The sequence below is a fragment of the Ochotona curzoniae genome, unplaced genomic scaffold (genome assembly GCF_017591425.1).
Source record: "Ochotona curzoniae isolate NIBS_2020 unplaced genomic scaffold, NIBS_Ocur_1.0 contig_4105, whole genome shotgun sequence".
In the NCBI taxonomy this organism is placed as follows: Eukaryota; Metazoa; Chordata; class Mammalia; order Lagomorpha; family Ochotonidae; genus Ochotona; species Ochotona curzoniae.
In genome coordinates this window covers 8102334-8120538 of record NW_024466129.1, presented here as the reverse complement: position 1 = coordinate 8120538, position 18205 = coordinate 8102334, and the positions used below count along the sequence as shown (strand labels likewise).

The 18205-nt window shown below is 47.1% G+C and overlaps 1 protein-coding gene across 1 annotated transcript in view; it reads right to left on the bottom strand.

Annotated features, from left to right (window-relative positions):
• Positions 1 to 18205, bottom strand: part of PTPRN2 (protein tyrosine phosphatase receptor type N2) — a 914532-nt gene that overhangs the window by 890296 nt on the left and 6031 nt on the right. The window contains exon 2 of the mRNA XM_040984210.1: positions 14589 to 14703. Within this exon, the coding sequence (XP_040840144.1) occupies positions 14589 to 14703 (115 nt within the window). The remainder of the gene's footprint in view (positions 1 to 14588; positions 14704 to 18205) is intronic.

Here is an 18205-nt window from a genome sequence, read left to right as displayed (position 1 = left end):
CCTTGGGAAATATACATATTTCGTTTATTAGACAGTTCCTTTTCCTCTCTCATCTTGGAAACTGGAGACTTTGAGGAGTTAATTTTTCTTCTTCTATTATAATGTTTGACTCTTACTTTCCACTTTGTGTTTTGCAGGTACAGGACTTCCTCCCCCAAAACACTTTTCCTCCATTCCGTCTCTCCCTTTCTCCCCTCTCCATCATGATGTAGTTCTTCAACTACAGTCTTAACTCCAGAGTTCTGCTCTTTAATGTGTCATGACACTGTTGGTATAAGCAATGGTAGAGTCAGCAAAAGCTGTCTAGGTATATTTAAGAGTTATTGGGGCCTATTTTATTAAAGAGTAGAGATGCATACTGCCAATCTTTAATTCCTGATAATCTGGTTTCCATTATACTTTTTGCTTGTGAGATTACAAGTGTATACTTACTCACCTTTGTATCTATTCATTTTGTATTTTAAATGAAAGTTATCTTATATCAGAGAGAACATTTGATATTTGCCCTTTGGGGATTGGTTTATTTCACTGAGCATAATGGTTTCCAATTGGGACCACTTTGTTGCAAATGGTAGAATTTCATTCTTTTTAATGACTGAGTAGTATTTCACAAAGTAGATGCACCCCAGTTTCTTTATTCAACCCTCTTTCAGTGGGCACCTAGGTTGTTTCATGCATTTGCTATTGTTGATCATGCTGCAACGAATCTAAGGATGCAGGTTGCTTTCTCCTATGCATACATAGGAGTAGGATTGCTGGGTCATACAACAGCTGAACACTCTCCATACTGACTTCCACAGCAGCTGCATCAGCCTACAATTTCACCAGCACTTGGGTAGGCTACCTTTTTCAGAATTAGAGAGAGAGAGAGAGAGAGAGAAAAACAGAGAAAGAGAAAAACAGAGAGAGAGAGCTCTTCTTCCATCTGTTGGTTCATTCCCCAAATGGCCACAATGGCTGGAGCTCAGCCAATTTTCTCCTGTGAGAGCAGGATGCCAAGGCTTTGGGCCATCCTCTACTGCTTTCCCAGGCCACAAGCAGGGAACTAGATAGGAAGTGGAGCAGTCAGGACACAAACCAGTACCCTTATGGGATCCCAGCACTCACAAGAGGAGCCTTAGCCAATTGAGCCATGACGCTGGGCCCCAGCAACTTCATTCAAGTCTCCCTCATGGGTGGCAGGGAATCCAAATACTTGAACCATCTTCGGTTGCTTTTTCCAGGCTATTATCAGGGAGCTGGATTGGAAGTAGAGCAGCCACACCAGTACTCACATGAAATGCCAGTGTTGCAATAATGATTTTACCCACTAGGCTACAATGCTGGCCACAGGAATTAATTTACCAAATGGGTCTCAATCCAGGCACTGGAAATAGAACATGATATTTTATGGTCTTGTTGGGAAAAGCTGACAGATAGCACATGGCATGTGCCTCCTGAGCATGGGACCCTCTGAGGAAGTCCACTGGGAACAGGAATTGTTCCTCCTATGGAAGGGAGGTTCCTGCCAAGGCAACCTGGGGCGCCTGGAAAGACATCCTGGGGAGGCTGGGCAGGACCAGGGCTGACAGGTGTACTATTTAAGCTGAACTCTGCGGACACAGAACCTAGATGGCTTAAAATAGGGCAAAGAGGATACAAGGTGGAATTTCCAACAGTCTCCTCGGGCCTCTGGGGAATTGGCCCTGGGGAGTCCCCGGGATCTCACTCAGTTTCCAGGAGTCTGCTGACCAGCCAACGGAAGCTGAGGTCATGTGGTCAGCACCTTACAAGTTCAGGGCAAACTAAGTTGCAGCCTGGGGATAAGGCACTTTCTCTCATACTTCGCAACATAGCCCAGCAGGTGTAGCCAGGCGCACACACACACACCTAGGTGTGGCCCCTGGGGGGTGGTGACCCTACTGCATTTCTTTGAATTGTAGGACATGGCTTCTGTCTTGCTTATTCTCCACCTTCCCTGACACCTACCTCCCTGCCCCAGCCTGTGGGACCAAGAAGCTGTTCTAAGCTCTTGGCCATTTCCAAGCCAACACACTCACTGCTGTGGAGACTGTCCTGGTCACCTGGGGGCTGACTCCTCGAGGGATTGCAACAGAGTCAGAGTGAACACCACTGCCAGGGTTAAGCACTAAGAGTCACAGGATGTAAACACAACATTCAGAAAGAGTTCTCCCTGCCATGCTCTTGCCAGAAAAGCCCACACACTTCGGGGAATACACACTCCAGGGGTGCCCATCAGGCTCTGAAACTTACACATACTACTCATTGGCACTCATGTTCCTCTCACTGCTTGGACCACCACAAGACACTTGAATTCTTCCTCCGTGTTTGTCGTTCTAGCAACAATGTCAGACCCAACTGGATGGCATTGGGGTCATAACGAGGACAGGAGCACCAGCTCGTAAAGCACAGTTCTCAAGATCCAGCCCATGAAGGACTTTTTCATTGCTCACTAGCTTCCAGTCTGGAATGCACCAAGGATCAGTCTGGGTCTCCTTGGAAATTCACAGCCCTTGAAGTTGTGAGGAGGGGGTAAGCAGGGGAGAGGGGTGCAAAACGGCCACTGGGATGGATCTACCTACTCGCCGCATAATGGTGCTGTGAAACTGCCTGGAGTCTGGAAAGAAAATAAAACAGGCCTCTCTTGGCAAGAGCACACTGGGTTCGGATGCTATAAATACAACCAGGTAAGAGAAGCAAGAATGGGAATCAGGTCCTATTCCCTGCACGTCCTTCTCCCAAAAGACTCCTGGCAAGAGGACAGCTTAGGCAGGGGGAGGCAGAAAGGAATCATGAGCGCTCCATTATCTCCAGTCATGCTCGCGATTCGAGCATGTGCATCTGAGACTCAAATTAATTTTAAGCCACCTCAAGTCATTAATGTGAAGCCTCAACACTGCCTTGTTTTTCCTGTTAATGTGCCTCATTAAGCTTAGCTTCACATGGCTTACTCCTGTAATTAGCTTCCACCTCTTTTTAGGTCTGATTAATTAGAATTAATTAGAATTTGGAAGTGGAAGGAGATGCCTGGTGATGTCATCTTGGGTCTCGCAACTTCCTGAGGGAGGACAGAAGGGCGTGGTCTGGCTCACAGGGCAGCTCAGACAACGCAACCTGTCCAGCCAATTACTACATAAATAACACCGTGGAGGTGAGACCAGTTCAGGATCCCAACTGCAAGACGTTCTTCCTTAACCCATTCCACAAAGGAATGCCAGCATATTTCTACATTCCCTTACACAGGAAAGAGCCTGCCAGAACACAATGCAAACCAGAAACACCATTTCCTCTGGCGGAAGTACAAGCACTGACAAGGGGATTTGAAAGGGATCTTCACTTTTTATCCTCAGCATGTACAAGTTGTTCATTTTTAATGAGTACATATCCATATGTTATTTTTAATATTAAAAATTTCATTTTTAAACAATGCATGATAAACCCAAGAAAAGCTCATTAATACTCTACCAAACCCTGAATAAAATCACACTTTGTCACTGTCTTGTATTAACACAAGACAACAGCCGACTGAGGAATGATAGCGCCAGGATGACCTAAAACAGTGCGCGAGGATGGGCATTCGGCACAGCTAATAAGACCCCACTGTGGACACTGCATCCCATATAGGAGTGCCTGGGTTGAGCTCCCAACTCTGTTCTCAATCCCAGCTTCCTGCACACCTCAGGAAGCATGACAGCCCAAGTGTTTGGGTCCTTGCCACCAACAAGGGAGACCCAAAAGAGCTCCCAGCTCCTGGCTTCAGCCTAACCCACGGGGAATTGAATCAACAGATGGCAGATTTTTCTCTCCCTCTTTCTCTCTACCTTTAAAAGTTAATAATAAAAGATGAGAAATTCTCTATTAAAACAAAAACTCTGAAATCTATTAGTGCATCTTTTCTATAAGTGTATTGATCTGTGTATACTGTAAAAGCCGCAGAACATGTCCCTCATAACCGCTATGCAGTCCCTCAAGCAGGAAGCAGAAGAGCCACGGAAAGGCACAGTAAGGTCATGACCAGGTTTCTGTCTACAGCCTCTGGATTCCTGTATAGGCAGTGGACAAAGTGAGAAGTTTCTAGTTCTGTAGGCTCATCCTTGGCCAGGTAAGGGATGAGGGCAGTTCATAGAACACAGCTGGGTAGCACGGAGGAGCCCTCAAAGCTAGGATAAGCAGTAATAGGAAATAGGGAGAAAGGGAAGACCGGAGCCCTGGAAAAGGAAAGAAGTTGAGGCATATTCCTAGTCCTCAGGAATGGGTGGGATCTGCACCATGCACGAGATATGGACAAGAAAGGAAGTCATCAGATAATAAAGCAGAAATCATGTAGATGAAGTGGCTCTAAAAGCATGTCTTCAAGAAGCCATCACTGGGGTGTAGTGGGTAACACCAACTCCTGTGACACCAATATCCCATAGAGTCACTGGTTTGAGTCCTAGCTAATCCACTTTCAATCCAGCTTCCTACTAATAACCTGAGAAAAAACAGCATAGAATGACCCAAATGTTTGGGCCCTGCCACCTACATGGGAGACCCAGACGAAGCTTTTGGCCCTGACCCTTCCAGCCCTTTGGGAAGTGATCTAGTGAATGAGTGAATGACAATCTCTTTCTCTCTTTCTCTCTCTCTTTGGCTTCCTTCCTACCTCCTTTACTCTCTCTGTGTAACTGATTTTCAAGTAAATAAAACAATCTAAAAACCACGCCCAAGCTTAGAAACATTCATCCATGGTGAATGTTCACAAACACTCATGCTGCCTTAAATTTACATCTGCTTCTGGAAAGGAAAAAGGATAATGAGGTTTTAAGGAGAAACAAGGAACTGAAACATATGAGGATGTGAAGGGCAGGATGTGCTAGGCAGGAGAGATGCAAAGTGGGCAGGCTAACTTAGAGAGCAGTACAGAAAATCAGGGGCAGTTAGAACTGCTACGAAGACCAGACAAGGAAAACACAGGGTACAATGAGTGAAAACTGGGACAACTGTGTTCATTAGCCCCACGACTCAGGCAACAAACAGGACAGACAATTGGGAAAATGTGTATTGTGTACACACTGTACAAAGACAGACTCAATCGCAACATGCGTGGCATGTTCCTTGTAAGGAGCATCCTACATATCACCAGAAGAAAGTGATACAGCGGCAAGTGGGCAAAGACGTGAATGCTGAGCACAGGAAGTGCAAAGGGCCCACCTGATGGATGACAATAGGCTCAACAGAATTAGGGATGCCATCAACTAAACAGCACCTTCCAGACAAGCAAGAAAACACAATGTAAATACCACCCAAGGTCAGTGAATACACAAGGAAGTGGCCCTGAAGCTTTGCTCATCCACATGTGACACAGCAACAGGCTTCCAAAGGAGCCACATGCAACAGCAGCGTAGGGATGAGGTAGCCCCTACCCTCCCGGGCCACACCTTCCTCAGTGGAACACCAGTGCCTGGGAAGCAGGGAGGAAGGTACCTGCTTATTCCTACTATGGACACAGACTCTCAGCTCTTTCAAGGGGGTTGCCAATCCTACCATTGGATGACTTAGTAGAGCTTGACCCCAAGCTTGGATACAAACCAACCCAGAATGTCTGCATGGCATGTGGGACTGGACCAGTTCCTTGAGATGTCCCGGTGGCTGGTACTCAGGGACATGGGTGGTTAACTTGGGAAGAAGTAACACCAGACTCTTTCCCTGCCTTTGCCAATGGGCTTAGAAGTGTCCTAGTTTCAGACTTTCCTGGATCTTTGTGGCTGAAAACAGCAGCTACTGGAGGAACAAAATAAGACTTCCTGTTGGCCTTTCATCTGGTTACCTCTCACCCTTCCCCTCAGAGCTTACAGAATTCTGGAGGCCACCATCTGCGGACCCTCCCAGAGGGATGGGAACAGGAACTCACTCTACTTGCCACTAAACTCACATGTAACATGCCTACACGTGGCTCATCCAAGGCTACCACCACACACTGACAAAGCAGTGGCCTGAGCCCAGGAGCTTTTGACCTACTGGTTTATTCCCAAAACATGAGAGTAAAGCCACCCAGCTCCCAGCTGCAACAAATGTGTCAAGTCCCTTGTTCTCAGTCTCCTTGTTCACATGCAGATTAACAGCAGCACCTGCCTCAAAGGTCCCTTGAGATTAAACAAGCTGGTCTACAGAGAGAGCTGGGAGAGCAACCCAGCACACACAGGTGCTCAGTGGCATGAGCCACTGCTGTTCCTACCATCTTTATCATTTTAGTTGACCAACCTTACTCCTAAAACAGACTGCACAGCTTCCAAAATCCAAATCAACGAAATGTCAAATGTCATCATTGTGTTGTTATCTCACCTTCACATTTGTTTATTACATTCACTTAGTTGACATTTGCAAAGATGATCAAGGACGTGTGACTAATCATGCCCCTGCCTGAAATACATGTAGGGCCCAGAGAGGGAGGTTGACCCCCCATGTTCAACTTGCTTTCTTGCTCCTCCACCCCACCCTAGGAGACTCAGTAATGACTATGGAAGGAAGAAGTTGGTCTTGCATTGTCTAATCCAGCCCCTTCCCTTTGTATCGTTCAAATTTTAGTGTATGTGCTGCCGAAGTGAGCACGAGCCCCCTCCCTCTGCATTTGATTCCTTAGCAGCACTTGGAGGAAACAGAGGGATTCACACTGGAGAGAACCAGTCACCCATGGACACTGACTCAGGTCAATGTCTTCAAGGGAGTGCCAGTTTCTATACCAGGCATCTAAAGCCGACTTAGCTCACACACCTCCAGGCAGAGGATGAGTTGCTGAAGCACCTGTCCTGCTCATCCTAACTGAAACACAGGCCAGAGCAAGGCAGAACAGGTGCCAACTGGCTGTCCTAAGAGCTCTGAGATTGAAGCTCCCCTAAACTCCTCCAACCCTCAGTCTCCTCACCTTCAGACCATGAGTGAGGATTACAGGAGTTAATGATAGGAATGTTACTCAGGATGCAATGAGTGCTCAGTTCATGGTCCACGTAGCTGAGGCTGTTGTCAATATAGCTGAAGATGCTGAGAGGTGTATCTGTTAACTGATGGAGCCTGTCCCTTCCAGCCTCCTCCCTCTTTTCTTACTTTCTTCCTAAAGATTTCTTGAGGTATAAAAAGACACAGGTCAAAGAATACTTCGTGGGGAAAGCTCAGGACATTTTTTTCCCTTTGTAGTTTCCTGTTTAGTGACCGCAGGATGATTCCATCCACATCTAGTTGTGATTTAGTGGGTTACCCAGCATGCAATGGCAAATTTGATAAACAGACCTATTCTGTTTTATTGCATTGGAAAAAAAATAGAATAATAAGAAGTTGTCATTTGACAACTGGGAGACTGTGAAAAAGCACAGTTGGTTTGAAAAAGAGATTAGGTGACAGCAATAAGACCCACGCATTTTAAATCATGAACCTCCCTAAAGAAGTTGGACAGAGAAGGAAAATTGGACATGCCAAGGTTGTCCAGCTGCAGAGACTTTCAGATGGCTGTGGACAGGCAGTATGGAGAGGTCTGACTTTGATGTGGTGGAGATGGCAGCAAGATTAGGTAGGAACACGTGGGCCAGGGGATCTCCCTGATAGGTCCTGCCTCTAGCACTGCCTTTACCATCAATCCAGTACGTCCCGTGATGCTCCTGCTTCTCCTACACCAGGAAGCAGGAGACACCATCAGAGTCAAGTGGAAGCTATGCTCCCTGTGAAGACACCACATAAACTGAAAAGCTCTGTGCACATCAACCCCCACCTAATTCCACCCTGTCTGCACAGCAATTGGAGCACCAGCTCCTGCCCCATAAAAGCAAATGTTGCACATAGAAGTGCCCCCGTTTCCACGTTTGACTTCTGAGTCTTTATCTGGCCTCTTCCCCACATGCTGACTTCATAGGCAACCCTGCCCCACACATGACAGGTTGCCCACACACGATGCATATTCCCTCTTTTGCACTCGAGCACTGAATTACGCCTCTGCTTTGAATTCTAACCTTTGTGGGAGCAAAAACATGGAATACAAAAATTGAGATTCCAATTCCCATAATAGCTTCCCACAGGTTCCCAAGAGCCTCCCCCTATTGAAGGCTCCACAGTGGGTTCCATGGGATGCTTGTGAAAATCAAGGTTGGTGACACAATGGCCACTGTTTGGAATGACGCTGCTTCTATGTTGGATATCGCTGTTAAGTGAACGAACCACGGACTGTAGAATTACTGAATTCCCAGGTATTTATTTAGTAGTAGTATCCCAGTTGTATTTTTGTGTCCCAGAAGGTGAGGTCTGTTTATGATTTCCTTGGCAAAAAGTGTGAGTTTGTTGTATAATAAAACATGAATGAAGAAGCTGAGAAGCAAGGCTTGTAGGGAGTACTTTATCAGTGAGAGATAGATGACAGATCTGTGGGGTTTTATGTCTGTTTAAATAAATTAATAAATAGAGCACCGCAAAATGTAGAACCTCAGTACCAGAGCAAACTCTGAAAGCAGACCCAGAAACTGTGAAATCCCTCTCCCTTCTGCCCTCGGGTGGACCCCAAAACCTGGCACATCTTCCCCCAAGGCAGGTCCTAAAACTTCCAGAGGAGTTTAGGGTGTCCTTCCCATTCTCAGAGGGAAGAAACGGCCTCATCTGTGCAGACACAGGCCTGGGAGAAAAATCTAAACCACAGGCCTTGCCAAGCCCCGCCCACTCCCACAACACCAATGTTTTGCCTTCGAACACACGCACAACCATTCATAAGCAATTTTCCAGTTTCCTTGCCTCTTCATATCTAACGACTCCATGTCACATAAAACTAGCATTAAATAAATTTGTGGGTTTTTTTTTCACTAATCTTAATGTTTTATGGTATGGGTCTCAGCCATGAATGAGCTTAAGGATGAATGAGAAATTCGCTTTTCTGCCCAAAGTGGGAAGATGAGGGGTTGCACAAATCATGATTCATTTATTCTTTTATCTGTTCACTCAATACATAATTTTCCATTGATGACCTACACTGCATGCTATGGCCAAGAGTACCAATAAAGTTCATCACACATCTTCCTAGAACTAGCAAGAACCTTCAGATCTGAAAATCCTAAAGTCCTTCACTTCTTCAGCATCCTCAGTAGATTCGAATGTGGCAGTTCCTAAATGGCACATTGGGTCCTCGGGCTGGAAACTGTTTTTCTTGTGGAAAAAGTAGTCACTGTGCCATCCTGCGCTCCAATGGCGATGCAGCACTGTGCTTGCATGGAACCTTCCGGGAGAGAGCAGCAGGATTCTCCTGCTAGATCCTCAGCCTCTCAAGGCCCTCCCTGCTCCTTTCCTCATCTCCTCAATTTCTTTATTATTATTTTCTTTTCTAAGCCAGTTCTATTGAATTACAGTTCACATGCCATCCAATTCACCTTCCAAATGTACAGCATCAGCAGTATTTACTGTAATGCAGAGCCCCGCGAACTTCACTGTATTCAATCTTAGATTGTCTCACCTCCACACACACACGTGAGCCACCAACACTGTAGAAGCAATGAGATGACATGGCACCATCTCAGCGTTTCAAAGCTCACCCACACGGTAACGTGTGTCAGTGCCTCATTCCCTTTTCACGGGTAAATGATATTCCACCACAAGACACAGCCTCAGCTCCTGAAGACACCCTGCGCTTGGCAATGGAGAAAGGGTTTGGAGGAGACAGCACCAACACCTGCCCTGTAGAAAGCGCACATCCTCGCCACAGGGTGTAAGCTGAGGCCATGAAAGCAGCCACTCACTGGCCCTGGAGGATCGGGCTTAGCCATATCGCATGCTGTGGAGCACAAAGTTCCCAACAAGCAGCCATGTCCTAGAAGGGGCCTCTCCTGCCAGTGAGCTGGAGTGAAGGGCAGATCCCCTCTTGCCTCCTGCAACAGCCTGCACACGCACATGGCCACGGACCTCTCTGGGCTGGGGGCTGCCACAGCGCTGAACTCAGCCTTGGCGGATATAGCGCAAAGCCAGCAGGCTCCTGCCACCCGTGAGCTTGTCACTTCCCCCAAGCAGGATCACAGTCACTAGCTCATACGTCCATACAACAGTCAACCCTGGGGCATCTCCTCTGGTCCTCACTCCCAGGTTCTCTGTCTCCTTTGTGGCAACTTTGTGTAGGTATCTAAGCTCCGATGGTAAACACCTTTCTATATATGGTTCATTGAGGTAACTCCTTCCCATGTCTCTCCTAAATAGAGAAGTGCTTGGATGAAAATATGTTAAAATAGACAAATATGGAGAAAATAAGTTTCCTCCAGCAGAAAATAAGTTTCCACTCTTCGCAGAATGAAGCATTGGTTTTGCCTTTCTTCCTAGTCATAACTTTTTGCCTTTCTTCCTTGCATAATTTTTATCCAGCTGTCACTCTATTAGACTTAGTTTTAGATCCTGAGTTCTTCATTTTGCATTTTACATCCCACCACCCACCTGCACTTTCTGGTGCACTAACAACTTTTCGCACACCTCCTTCTTAATGTCTGTCTAATATTTGGATGTGAACATAACAGGACTTTAAAAAAAGGCCAAGTGGATGTGTGGAGCAGCAGTTAAGCCTCTCACAATGCCCACTCCCCATACCAGAGAGCCTGGGTTTCAGTCTCGGCCCCACTGCAAGTTCTACCTGCCTGCTCATGTACAGCCCTGGAGGAAGAGGTAAAGACTTGAGTCTTTAGGTTCCTGCTGTCCACATGGGAGACCCAGGCTGAGTTTCTGGTTTCTAGATTGGGCCTGGCCCAAAGCAAGCTGTTATAAGCATCTGGAGAACAAACTATCAGAAAGGAGATACTACTTTCTTATTCTCTCTTATATATGTGTGTATATATATATATATGCTTTTAAATGTTAAACATCTATCTACTGGTTTTTAAATTGAGAAATACATCACTGCAAAGAGTAACTTTGTGGTTGAAGGTTTCTGTAGTATTCTGAACCATGGGTTATTTTCTTAGGATTATCTTCTTTCTGGGCTTGGTGTGATGGCTCAACTCCACCTCCACCTGCAGGTGCCAGCATCCCATACAGGCACCAGTTCATGTCCTAACTGCTCCACTTCCCGTCCAGCTCTCTACTTGTGGCCGGGGAAAGCAATAGAGGACGGCTCAAAGCTTTAAGACCCTGCACTCATGTGGGAAACGCAGAAGAAACTCTTGGTTCCTGTTCTCTGATCAGCTCAGCTCTGGCCATTGCAGACATTTGGAGAATGAACCAACAGATGGAAAATCTTTCTTTCTGCCTTGCCTTCTCTCTGTAAATCTGCCTTTCCAATAAAAATAAATCTTTTTTTAAAAAAAAGGATATGTTCTTACAAATTGTATTTCTGGTTCAGGGACTGTGGCGCACATGAGGCCCCCCAATGTACTCGCACGCTGATTTCCATGATGAATGCATTGAGCTGTGCTCCCCTCAGCAGTGGGTGAAAAAAATCTCACTTCCTGGCACATGCAAAATCTTTTCATAATCTTTGCTTTTCTTTTCTCCTTACATAAGAAGGCACAGATTATTATACCTTTAGAAATTATTTTTAGAACACACCATCTGTTTAAGATGTGCCCCATTTACTTACTGACCACAGGAGCAAATCCATTTTTAAAAATGTTTTGAAACCTATTTTCTCATTATTTAGGACGCTAATGTGACTCCATCTAAACCTCTCTTTCCTGCAGCCCGCCCCAGGATGCTGCACACACTTGATCTTAAGATAAAATGTCAAAACGTAGATGTGCTCTCTAGTGGACAAAATGACTACAGAGTTTTAATTTTGCAATTTTTGTGACAGCAGTAGACATGTAAAAGTTACCATCTTAGCCATTTTTGGGAGCACAGTCCAGCAGGACTCATTACATTCATAGTGTTGTGCAGCCATCATCTCCAAAAATGCATGTTCCTGGACGGAAGGCTCGCGCCAGCCGCTGGCAAGCACCATGCTCAACTCTCCTGGCGTGAATCTGACTAGTCATGGTTATCTCGTGTCAGTGGCCTCACACAGGAGTTGTGTGTGCATATGTGACGGATTTCATGGTGCAATGTCTGTTCTTGGGGCTCATCCGTGTTGTCCTGCATCTCAGGACTGCCTTCCTTTGTAGGGCTAAACAATATTCCATCCTCTGTACAGCCCACACTGAGCTTCACCATCCTCGGTCAACAGAGCCTCAGCCAACTGTGACTGGGTGTGCACATGTCTCTTCATGCCCTGTATTTTAACCCTTTGGGATCTATACCCAGCGCCTAGCTGCCTGTTTGGCAGACAGTAACTTGAGTTCTAATTCCCTGAGGAACTACAGCACCGTTCAGTTTTGTTTTGTTTTGTTTTGTTTTTTTCTTTCTATAGCCCATTTTAAACTCACACTGACTGGACACAGGGTTCTAATATCTCAACATCTTTGCCAATGTCTGTTTCTGGATTTCTTATTTTAGGAGCTAATCTAATGAATGTGAGGTGGTAAATACATCAATGATTTTACTTTATAAAGTATCTTATTCCACCCAAACATTATTTTAATTTTTAAACAAAGTCTGTGGAGCTTTTTGGAAAAACAAAACAAAACAAAAAAAAACATATAGCGTAATAGGATTCTATGTGTGCTCACGTGTCCAAAGAAAAGAGACGTTAGTAGAGAGAGGAGGCCAGACTAACCAATAGACTCTGTCTGAACAGAACATTCTGGACTCTCCATACAGTGCATCTGTCCTCACTGTGGCTGCTGGCCACACCTCTCTGCCCCAAACAGCTGGCAGGCTAAATTATACAGTCACCGTGGCAACCATAAATCCAGCCTAGTGGTGGCAGGATACAATCTTTTTTATTACTCCATCAGTCACACAATGCACACAATTTTATAAGATTGGGCCATGTCCACTTTGTGACTTCCTAGACCTTAATTATACCAGAAAAACAAAAATACCAAATATTGTCTGTTTCCATAAATCAAGGTCTGAATATTTATGTTTACCATTTACATTTAAATTGCTTTTCTTTTCCAAAGAATTCAAAGCTATTATCTTAATATCATTTGATGTCAGGAAGGCACATTGAAGCTAAGAGAAGAAAAAAAAAATCTGAGAATGATTGTGACCATCCCCCAGGTCTGCTTTCCAGAGGAGACAGGAAAAGAAGCAGTCACTGCCTTTTTTTTTTCAGGTGCTAGCCATGCCACCAGTTAAATTACATACGCACACACCTGCTTCCCTTATCGGCACAATGGTGGGATCCAGATACGGGATGTGTTTTAAAAGCATTCTTTTAACACTGCCTCTAAATACTAGCTGCCCAAATATTAAGGAATCCAGAACAGAGCTAAGAGGCCACGTGTCTGGCTGGAGGGCTGGAGCTGCACCCATCATCCCACCTGTGACTTGTGTGTGGCTGTTCTTCTAGTGGTCTTCTAATCCAGATCACCACCTGATGAGATCGCTCCACCAAAAATAGTAGAGCAAACACTCCAGAACAACAAATTCTCTTTGTCTCCAGCACCCCTTCCGGCCAGCCCATGATTCCAAGCCCTAAAGGTCCTGATCTTGGGCCTGGGGTTGGCCCCATGAGTGGGCACACGAGTGCCACATTTTTTTTTTTTACCTTTGACACTCTCAGTGTCCACACTGTTTCCACCAGCACCTGCCGAGTTCAGGCCAGTCTAGAAAGAAGCTGTGCTCAGGGAAGGGTCACCCTGGACACCAGGTCTCACAGTACTGACAGCCGATCAGCTAGCACATTCGTCTGCAGACCGAGCCCTCCTACCACACCCATGTTTGTGCAAAGAACCCAGGAACGTAACAAGGATTCCTGTGCCAGGTCATCAACAGTAGCGAGCAGAACCCAGGCAGGAAACAAACCCACCCCATCTCCGTCATCTAGGGGCAGAGAGCTGCAAGGAGAGAATGGGCATCCCCCACCAGCCTTCATGTAGCTGGTACAGGGCCAGCCTCACTGTGGGAAAACCAGCTGCAGACAGAGAGGTATTTCTTGGTGGTTTGACCCTTCCCCTCAGCACTGCCCCTGCCAGAGCTGGCTTTCTGCAGGACTTCTCACTCCCTGTATTCTACCTTCCTTGTGAGCTACAAACAAAAGATGCTTTTGATCTGCCTGATAAGAAAGCAAACAAGTGGCAGATGGGATGAAAACCTCATTGACTGATAGAAAAGAATTAGGCAGAGGCTTCGGAAACAACCAAAGCAATCAGGTCATGGTGGAAGCTTATCCTGCAGAAGGTCAGGGCAGGTGTGCCCATTCTATTACGGCACTGCCGCCCACAGGAATCCATCACCCATGGCTCCAACACCTGCCCCTGACCATCACCTAGCTTTTCACGAACCGCCCCAAGACGCTGTAGCCCAGACACAAGCAAAGATGCACACGCCTGTTTGCATACGAACAGCAGGATCCACTGCCCTTGTGTTCACTTCCCCCACCCTTGATCTGACATGCAGACAGGTTTCAGCTCCACAGCTCTCTCCATGAGCAGCGGACGATTCACATCATGCTGGGCAGGGCTGGAGTTCCTGTGGCAAGCGTGGCTGGAGCCTGTTGTGGGGCTGCGTGTGTCAGGGAGAGGCAGCCAGGAAATTCTAGCAGCATGGGGTCAGGGCCTCACACTCACCATTTACGCAGGCCTCTGATGGTCCACACAACCCATTCTCAAACAGGCAACCTGGGCAGGAAAAACAAAGACAATGAGTCAGTGAGAGGAGGAACAAAGACGGGCCTGGGAGACCCTGGTACCCGCCAACTGGAGTCTCAAAGCCACTGTGCACACTCGCCAGGCTGGCCCCTCTGATGGTACTTCTTGGGCATGACCCTCACTATCCCGAGGCCAGAACAAGGTACCCCTGCATGCCCTGGGCCAATTTCTCTATCGGAAGGATGCTCTGTGGGTCTCGTGTCTTCCAGGCAGCCAGTGGGGCCCATGAATGCAAGAGAAGTCATGTGGACACCCTCTTGATCTTTACCCCTCAAGGCTGAGCTCCACAGACTGGAGCACCCCCAAGGGACGCTTGGCTGAGTTTAAAGTCAGGCAGCTTCAAAAACAGGTTAGGATCACTGCATCCTTCTCTCGATTATTGTTTGCCTAATAGGCACCACATGCATACCATGGGAGCTGCCATCCGCTTCCCAGAGAACAGAGAGATGTGGAAAGGGGGAGGAGAGGGGTATTCATGCTCCAAGGGAGCTTGCTGTAAGAGAGGCGACCTGCCACAGACACCTGTAAGAGGGGGAGAAGAAGAGCATCACCCCTCCACTCAAGGTCTCAACCCAGGAAGAAATCTTGGCGACCTCCATACAAAACAGGGGACAGGTCCCCAGCAAACCTGTGCACCCAGAGAGGAGAGGTCAGGACAGAGGGTGCAGGCTGGCAGTCTGCCGTGTGTCGAGAGAACATCCATCCTAGGTGGGGTGTGCCAGACCAGACGAGGTCATGAGCAACAGAAGCTCCCTGCGTGGGGCAGGGTGAGGAAGGCCAAGCCCACAGTGAGCCCTGCTGCCCCGGCCCAGGAGCTGTGTGTACTGCCAACACTCCATCCCTTGTCACAACACTGAAAGGCACTCCATGCCAAGGCAGGTCTTCACTCCCATGTCTCCAACCAGCAAAGCCCCTTCCAAGACACCGTGGGATCTTCCAAGACCACTCAACCAGGCTAGTTATGCCCAGACACCCATCACAGGACTTCTCTCAGTGTGATTGTCCATGTCTCCCTCTCCCAGCTGTGAGAATCTACAGCAGGAACCAAAGACTTATCTTGCTAATTCTGCCATTTCTTCTGTGGCTGCCCATGGGTCAAGTACCCAGCAGGTGCTTAAGTATCAATGGATGAATAAAAAGGAACTGGAAATTAATTACAAAGTTAATCCAAAATTAATTGTTAACTTTTCCACTAGGGAGTTGGTGTAGGATCCTTACAGTAGCAGCTCACAATTATGCAAAACCAAAAACAGGCTGAGTGAGACACAAGACCAGGATCTGCAGAGTGGGCAAAATTGAGCCTCCCTCACCGCAGAACTAAATACACACAGAATCACCATGAATCACCATGCTCCCACAATAGCTTTACAACCTTCCCAAAGGAGAAAGCAACAGCTTATTGTAGCCAACTGGGACAGAGCTGAGGCTTTTGGGGTCTCTCTCTTAAGTGGTATCGAGGGGAAACCAAGGTGAGCTGGCTGCTCAGCCTGCCCTGTTCTGGGCAAACTGCCCACCACAAACAGGCACTCAATATGGGCGAGCTTCAAGTTGAGCCACAGCAGCACAGCTTCTGTATTTCTGTAACAGCTGGTTATCCTCATAAGAAACAGCATTGCAACCCTGGATACCATGTCCAGAGTCATGCCTTTCCCTGAAAACAGCCCAAGTTGGTCATCAGGCGTCTCTACTTGCCCTCCTGATGCACAGCATCTAAGCATGGTATGGAAATGGCAATGTAACCAGAAAGGAAAGCAGCAAGAGACACCTGATCCAGCAGAGGAGGAGGTGGGGAGTTGGAAGCCTGAATTCCAGGTCACTTCCTCACAAAATCAACAGCCTGAGGAAGTGACCTGGGCTTCCCCACTAATGAACAATGGAAGGGGAGCTCTGGGGCTCTCCCATTGCTGACCCTCCAGACTCCCAGACAGGGGAGCCAGCCCCCAGGAACATGTCCAGGCTGTGGGACCAGTGGGACTTTGTGAAGTCACAGCATCCCAGACCAGGTCAGCATTCTAGCTGTGGCAGGGTTGGTGACACAATTCTCTGGGCAGCAACACTGAGTTCCAGGGCCAGTAGAAAGACCTTGAGGGAGGCATAAGTACATACCTCTGGGGCTGGACACCCACTCATACACACATCTGTCATGTGGAAATGACAGAGGACAGACACCTGTTGGAGGAGGTACAGGAGAAAAGCTTTCCTGATCCTTCAGTCTCTGAACCACGGCTAACTATTACCGGGCCTTAACGAGGTGTGCATGGCAACTAACACTGGGATCATGATCTTGGAAGAACAACCTGCTATTAGCATCTGCCCTGTCTGACCCATTTGAGGGACTAACAATGACAAAGTATGTCAGAAGGACTGGCAATGCTCCCTGGAGAACAGGTGACTAACAGCAGTATTTCAAGTTATTTATCACCAGAGAGGCAAACGTTATGCGTATTTCACCCAGCCAGTCAATATGCTAATTTGATTTCTGATGTGTCTGTGTTGTTGTTTGCCCTAAAACTAAGAAAGAATATATTTCATTTTAAATATCAGCCACCTAGTAGCAGTGATTATGACCATAAGTCATCAAGAAATAAAAGATGTCTTTTCCAGCAGGAACTTGGCTCACCCCCTGTTCCCAAGACTCACATGGGCTCCTGCGCCCAGCCCAGGGGTCAGCTGGCTAGGCCAGCAGCTAAATCCATAAACACCACCTACGGCAGCCCATCTGGCAGGCCTCACCTGCGTGCCATCCAATGCCTCAGACTAGTATTCCCTAACTTCAACACGTTAACCACCCTAGCAATGAAAGCACATGGCATTTCCAGAAGTCCTACCACTTCCTTGGCTCACCATCAGAACAGGACTCTGCAGCTCAGGTCATTCCTCCTTGCTCAGCATTAATGCTTCCCTCTAGCTGCGGAACACACACACACATGTACACACATACACATTCACGTATGTGCACATATAAGCATACATGCACTCACACACAGGCTCATGTGCACACACTCAATGACCTTTAAGTTCTAATTCTGGTTTTCTCAGAATGCTAAGCAGCATCTGGTCACTATCTTGCCTCTGCTTTTCCATTTATTTATTTCTTGGTTTGCTTACCATCTTTAAGATGCAAATAGATCCAGTTCTGCAAAAAAGTCAGACCAGATCTGCCCTTCCTGGAAGACTTTACAGAGGAAACACAGTGGCGGTGACACAGAGGCCGTAGTCCCCCTCCGTGGAGTGAAAGCTAGAGATCTGCCCAGTCCACGCCTCGCGTGCCCCTCACCTGCTTATCCCCGTTCCACCTCAAGGTATCACTTCCAGACGTGAAACTGTCAGAGCAGGAGTGGCCTAAAACTCAAGGAACATGCCTCAGCTCTTCTCCTTACCTGTCAAGAAGGAACTGGCGTAACTCCTTCATCTGCCCACAGGGTTGTGCCAAAGCCAATGCAATTGCACAAGGACTTGATAGGTTTGGGGAATCAAACATGAGACAAAAGTCTATGGCCATGAATCCTCACCCCAAATGAGCCTCACGGAGTAGG